This window comes from Rutidosis leptorrhynchoides, chromosome 1 (genome assembly GCF_046630445.1).
Source record: "Rutidosis leptorrhynchoides isolate AG116_Rl617_1_P2 chromosome 1, CSIRO_AGI_Rlap_v1, whole genome shotgun sequence".
Lineage (NCBI taxonomy): Eukaryota > Viridiplantae > Streptophyta > Magnoliopsida > Asterales > Asteraceae > Rutidosis > Rutidosis leptorrhynchoides.
Window position 1 is genome coordinate 98,070,495 of NC_092333.1, and position 6,730 is coordinate 98,077,224.

At 41.3% G+C, this 6,730-nt stretch overlaps 1 protein-coding gene across 1 annotated transcript; it reads right to left on the reverse strand.

The window, feature by feature from the left end:
- Window positions 1-273: 273 nt before the first annotated feature.
- On the reverse strand, window positions 274-825 carry LOC139863446 (brassinosteroid-responsive RING protein 1-like). The gene has a single exon (XM_071852084.1). It carries the CDS (start codon window positions 777-779, stop codon window positions 282-284), a length of 498 nt encoding a protein of 165 aa, XP_071708185.1. The 5' UTR covers window positions 780-825; the 3' UTR covers window positions 274-281.
- Window positions 826-6,730: the final 5,905 nt, after the last annotated feature.

Consider the following 6,730-nt stretch of genomic DNA (forward strand, 5'->3'; position numbering starts at 1 on the left):
TATATTCATGTAAGGTGTCTGATTGCCTTAATAAATACTCATATATCCAAAAATCAAGCAAACATAAAATAATCAGAACAACAATCAAAATTTTCATTCTCTTTTCTATACAATACAATCCTTCTCCATTTCCTTTCCTTTTTTTTTTTCTCCCTAGTTTATCAACAAACTATACATTAGTATATAATTCCCTCTAACCTATTCACCAAAAACTTTAATTTCTAATAACTAATATAAAGTACAACAATTACCATACTTATTTAATTATTATTTAATTATCATTATAGGCTACTAACCAACAATGAGTCGCCATAATAATCAGCAATCCCTGAAGCCGCCCATAACCTTTCATTAAACGTATCTTGTAAATCATCCGATATAAACGGCGTACGGCATAACGGACATGTCTTTTGATCATGATCCATCCAACGGTCCAAACAACACTTATGAAATATATGCCGACAGTTTGTCAGCCTTCGGATCTCATCACCCGCTTCAAACTCATACAAACAAACCGCACAGCTCTCAGGCGGGTCAACCAGATCCGAAAATTTCACCACGGGTAAAAGCTCACGTATCAAATCCGCAGATACCGAATGGAACGTTGTCACCGATTCGGGTCGGGTCGGGTCATGTGAAAATTCGGGTTCAAGGAAATCGTTGAGGCCCGCGAAGCGAAATATGAAGGACATGAATTTACGAATGAAACCCAGAAATGATAGGAATTGAAGAAGAAGTTTTGGGAGAAATAAATCGGTGTAACCAACTGGGAATCCCATAATTTGTTTTGAATTAGAAATTATTTGATTGAACGTATGAGATTTGTGGTGGGTTAGATATGGATATTGGAAGGTGGTTAGATTTATGGTGGTGTGTATTTATATTTGAAAAGGAGAGAGTGAAATTGAAAATATAGAAAGTGGAGGGGGTTTAAATGTAAGTTTGATGAGAGAATGAGAATTATTGAGGGTTAATCATGATTGTTATATGCCAAACTACTTTTAACTATTAACTATCAAAATCAAAATTAAAAAATCATGTGACCTTGGAAAAGGGTAAATGAAAAGGTACATTGTATTTGTTAAAATCGACAAGTAGAAATTAAATAGGCTTAACCAAATTTTCATACCAGAAAAAAAAAAAACAGCGGATAAAAGTCACTTAAAGACTTCGAACTTGATGTTGGAATTTACCCACTGATCATTTTGTGATATGAATATTAGCATCTCATTAGAAAACCTCCACGACAAATCCAGATGGCATCGTTTGTGGTAAAAGTCTTTCAGGTGAGGTTCGAACGCAATACGTCTGCAACTTCCAAGGCATGAAATGGGAGGGTAATACCAAGGAAAATATTTTACAACTAATAAGGATCGAGACTCTGATATCCCTTTTAAGAAGTCAGGTAATCACTAATACACCAACACTTTGATTTTATTTTTGAATTTCTTTATATATAGTAACCCTCCGTCCCATATTAATTGTCCTGTAAGACCCGAATATTTATTGTACGAAAGTGTAATTATGCTACATAGAGTGCAGGAAGCATTGTGTAATTAAACAAAGTTCAGATTCTGCCTAGACATGGGTGCGCGCAGCGCACATGCCCAGCGACAGAATTCTGCCTTTTTCTATTTTAAGTTTAATGAAAGGCTTTTTGGTCTTTTCACTTAAGGTCGGATCTCAGGGCTTATCAGCTGGTTTGGATCCACTTTTGGATCATTTTCACATCCATTCATCACTCTCAAGTATCTTAGAGAGAGAGGGAGAATTCTAGTGAGAGAATTGGGGTTTTGGAGAGGAAGGAGCTTGAATTGATCAAAGTCTCGGGTTTTAAAGTTGTTCACCTCGTTCCTAGCTTCGTTTTGGTTGTTGTGGTAAGTTCTAACTCCGAATTTCATTGTTTGATTTTGATATTCAAGTTAGGATTTGAACTTAAATTGTTGATAAACCCATTTAAACTCATGAAGTGAGTTTAGTGTTGCTTGTAATCGGGTTTATTGTTATTATTGGTGGATTTCGGGTTGGTGAACAAATTGGTTATGATTAGGACTTGTAATTGGGTTTAATCACTAGGTTTGGTGATTATGGAAATATTGGAACCCTTTTTGTGTGTTTGAAAGACTAATTTTGGAATTGAGTCAAAATTAGGGTTTTTGGGTGAATTTGAGATTGATAAGTGTTTAACACTTATGATTGGGTTAAATTGGCATATTAGGATCATTGTCACTAGTGTTAGTGATTATTGGTTAGTTTGGACGCGTTGTGTTTATGAGTGCGATTGGTCGAATTTGCACTAAGTGTCGAATTGAGTTGGTTGTAAATCCACTCTAAGTGTGTTGTTGTATTTGTGATGAATTGATTAGGTATTTTCCATTGACGTGTTGCGGATTACTTGGAAGTATTTCATCAAGGCGACAAGGTGAGTGTTAATATCCTATGTGCATATGTATGTGTAGGATGGGTGCGGGTCGGGTGAAGTGGTTCTCGGTTATAGAGCTCACTTCACATATAGGTGGATTTTTATGGACTTGTGTAATAGGTCCAATTGGCACGATTGTGCGTTTTGGTTGACCACCGTTGGCGAGTTGCACACTTGTGTGTACGATATCACATGGATTGTGATTTGGAGTTATAACCCAGACGGCGTGGGTTATGGAGTGGGAAATGAATATCGGTTGCTCGTATTCATAATATTTTGGGTAGTGAATCTCGGGTAGTGCGGATTCATGATGACTCGGGTTGTTCGGTCATCTTATGATGAGGTAGTGAATCTCGGGTTGTGCGAATTCACTAAGGCTCGGGTAGTTCGGCCAACCTCGGTTGTTGAATTGGTGAAGAAGTGAATATCGGGTTGTGCGAATTCACTAAGGCTCGGGTTGTTCGGCCAATCTTCATTGTGGTGTTTGGTATTCGGTACTGGGTTAAGGGGTTAACCTTATTCGTTTATATATTGTTATATATATATATTGTTTTATTGTCGTGATGTTGCTAACCCTCCGGGTGTAGCTTCTTGGCGTTGTTCACATCGTCGTTGGTGAACTTATGTTTGTTGATGCATATTTAGCTTGTTGCTTAGTGATCGTACGGTATGCTTAGATTAGCTTGCCTTATTGCATGGATGCTCCGGTATGCGGTATTTGAATATTTGTGGCGTGTCCATTTTATGCATATATATGTATGTAGTATATTTTCACTCACTAAGCGTTAGCTTACCCTCTCGTTGTTTGCATTTTTATAGATTGCATGGATGCGGTGGCTCGGGTAAGTGGGAACTAGTGGACTCGCATAGTTGCTTTAGAAGATCTTGCTTTTGGATTGATTAGGATTGGGTAGCGTATCCCCAATCGCCATGCTCGGTCTTTATTTTGTGTTAAAAATCATGTGGTCGAAAACTTGTATTTTGTACGAAAGTCGTAAAACGGCCGATGTGGGCCCGGTCTCGTAAAACTTATTTTATTATTGGAACGTGTTAGTTTTAACTAATGTAAATTGTTGTGAAGAGCGTTTGGTCTAAAAGTGTCGGGAAGCAAGAGATCTTTTTGCGAAAATTGGAAAAAGTGGACAGCGGGCTGCCAGGCCCTGTGCGCGCCGCGCACAGGTGTGGGTGCGCGCCACGCACCCCATCTGGACAGCTCTGTTCAGTTTTAATTTTTTTTTATTTCCGCGTTTTTGGTTGGTTAACGGGTTGGGTTGTTACAAGTGGTATCAGAGCATGGTCTAAGGGATTTAGGTGACTTGAGATAGGTGCCTAGACTTAGACTTTTGTGTGTGCTTAATTTGTTGCGGGACTTGTAGGATTACGGGTCGGAATGGGTTATAGTTAGTGCCTTGTTTGTAGGTGGACTAACGTTTATATTAGTAATGCGGATATTATTAATATATTATTGTGTTGTGGTGTAATTCTCGCGTGTGTTTATATCGCGTAGAATTTTGTTTGAGTTTGTTTATATCATCGAGCGAAGCGGTCGTTGTACTAACGAGTTGATACGGCGTGTGTGCGTAATAAGGACTTGCAAACCTTATTACGGGTGCAAATCGTGTCAAACAAGTGATGTACGACGAGGGTTTAGCAAGATGGGGCGGTGTGGTGCGTATGGTTTTATACGTTCATGGACTAATCGTTTTGCATTCTTTAGAATGGCGACGCGAAACGAGATCGAGAAGAATGACGAGGAGTTTAATACTAGAGTTGCGGCCGCCGTTGCGGAGCAAATGGGTGCGTTGGAAGAAAGAATGGATAGGAGGTATTCCCAATTTCGGAGTAGCTGCGAAATGGAGCGTTGTCTTAAGAGCTTCATGAGGACTAAACCTCCGATGTACGATGGGAAACCAGATCCCTTGGTAAGCACCACTTGGATCTCGGATGTCGAAGGGTGTTTTCGCACGATTGAATGTCCTCCCGAGAAGAGGACAAGGCTCGCTACTAGTTTGTTGCGGGGTAGAGCAAAGGATTGGTTGAATGGTAAGATTGATCTTGTCGGTGGTGAACTGTTTATGGTGTTATCATGGGACGAGTTTAAGAGGGAATTCTTCAAGGAGTTCCGAACTTTAGCCGATTTGTCGGAAATGCGGAATGAGTTGCGAAATTTGCAACAAGGGTCGATGGACTTGAATACTCTAAAGACGACCTTTATGTCGAAGGCTCGTTTTTGCCCGGAGTATATTGGGAATGATTGGATGTTGATGGAAGATTTCTATCGGACTTTGAATGATGATTTGCAGGGCAAAATCAGCATTGGCCAAGTGAACTCGTTTGCGGTGTTATTTAACATGGCTAGGGGTTTCGAATCACATTCGCGATCGAAAGCTAGGGAGCTCTCAAGTAAAAGAAGGGTTGATTCGTATGGTGCTCCAAGTAAGAAAACTAAGGGCGCAGGTGCGAGTATGGGTAATGCGGAGAAAGGTTCGACGAGTTCTCGTGCGCCTAGATGTTTCAATTGTGGTGTTAGGGGCCACAAGTTGTGGGAATGCACAATGCCGAAGAGTGATGACGGAATGTGCTACTATTGTCATAAAGAGGGACATCGCAAGCCGGATTGTCCCGAGTTGGCGGCGGCGAATGCCGCAAGGAGAAGTTAAGGTACGTTTCGTTTTAATAAATATGCCCTTTGAATATTTATTTATGTGTCGATGCATTCGGGTTTGTGGGTTGCATAGTGTTTTGCATGTTATTGATATGGGTGACGTTCCTAATGGAAGTACCCTATGGTGACGTTTGATTGTCGGGCGAAGGGCGTAAGACTTGGTGCAACCAAACATTCCTTAGTATTTGGGAAACGTTTCTACCAAACCATGGAAATGGGTTTTGGTGTTCGGTCGTTAAGTGCGTGTTCGCTTTCATGTTGAAGTTGAGGAACCATGAGGTTCGTCGGGTGGATTGAAACTCTTGAAATCGAGTGTTGATCTCGATGCATGTTGGTAAAGGAGTCTACGTGACGCGACATTAGGTGCCTTTTTATACCTACTAGCGTGGTGTTCGACTCCGATTGTGTTGCGGTTACATTGTACTTAGGGTACCGAAGTGAAACCCTTAGGTTCATGAGCGATCGGGTGAAATTCGACAAACTAAAGCAATTGGATGATTGCGAGTGTATAGTTCGTGTAATTTGTGGTACACTTTTTGTTCGAAGTGTTTAAGGATAGGTTAGGATCCTTGGTATGCTCAAAATTGAAGCAAGACGTGGTGATGGGTCGTGTGAACCCAATTATTGGTAAAGTCTACCTTTGGTAGCATTGTGCGGGTGTACGAGATGCGGTTATGGAACGTAGTTCCAAGTGGGGGAGTTACACTCCCGCACGAGGAGGTTTTAGTGTGAGATTTCGGACAATGCTTTTGGTAGATCCGAAACTTGTGTTGGGACCTAGTTTTGGTCGATTTGTGGTAGAGTACAATTTCGGTGAATTGTACTTCTGATTTTAGATTTGAAATTATCACCGAGGTGATAATGTGGAAATCTCGTTGAGAGATAATAGACGTGTTTGGCGAGCAAGGTGAAGTCCCTCGGTTAGGGGATGTGCGTGGTGGATTCTCTTGTAGAGAATTATTGTTTTGTGCCTATGTTAGATATAGGTGGTTCTCGCTCGATTGTGTGGATGGTTAGTGGTATCTGTTAGGGTTCACTATAGTGTAGCAGAGCGCGATGTTGCACTACTCGTTATTTGAGGCCAAAAGTGCATATGAGATTGGTGAAGCATGACCTTCGGGGTCCGCTGACTTTATCATGGTATTGTTGATTGGTGAAGCATGACCTTCGGGGTCCGCTGACTTCATCATGGTATTGTTGATTTGTGGAGCATGACCTTCGGGGTCCGCTGACTTCATCATGGGAGTAGTGTTATATCGGCATGGTATAACATTATCGGGAAATGCGAGTACCGGTGGGAAATGCGAGTACCATTCCTTGCGTGTTGTGTTGTGGGACGTGAATATCGGGTTGTTCGTATTCACAATATTTCGGGTAGTACGATTGTCCCTGTTGGTTGGACTCATAGTTTGAGGTAGTGAATGTCGGGTAGTTCGGATTCACTAAGGCTCGGGTTGTACGGCCATCCTCGGTTATACTATGTGGCGTAGGTAGTGAATATCGGTTTGCGCATATTCACGATGACTCGGGTTGTGCGGTCATTTCGTTGTGGGATATATGGATTGGGTTGGTGAATTTCGGGTTGTGCGAATTCACTAAGGTTCGGGTTGTTTCGACCATCCTCCATATGTGTTTAGGCTCGG

Bases quoted from the DNA above. Each gene is read 5' to 3' on its own strand.
- LOC139863446 (XM_071852084.1), bottom strand. From the start codon at position 779: ATGGGATTCCCAGTTGGTTACACCGATTTATTTCTCCCAAAACTTCTT.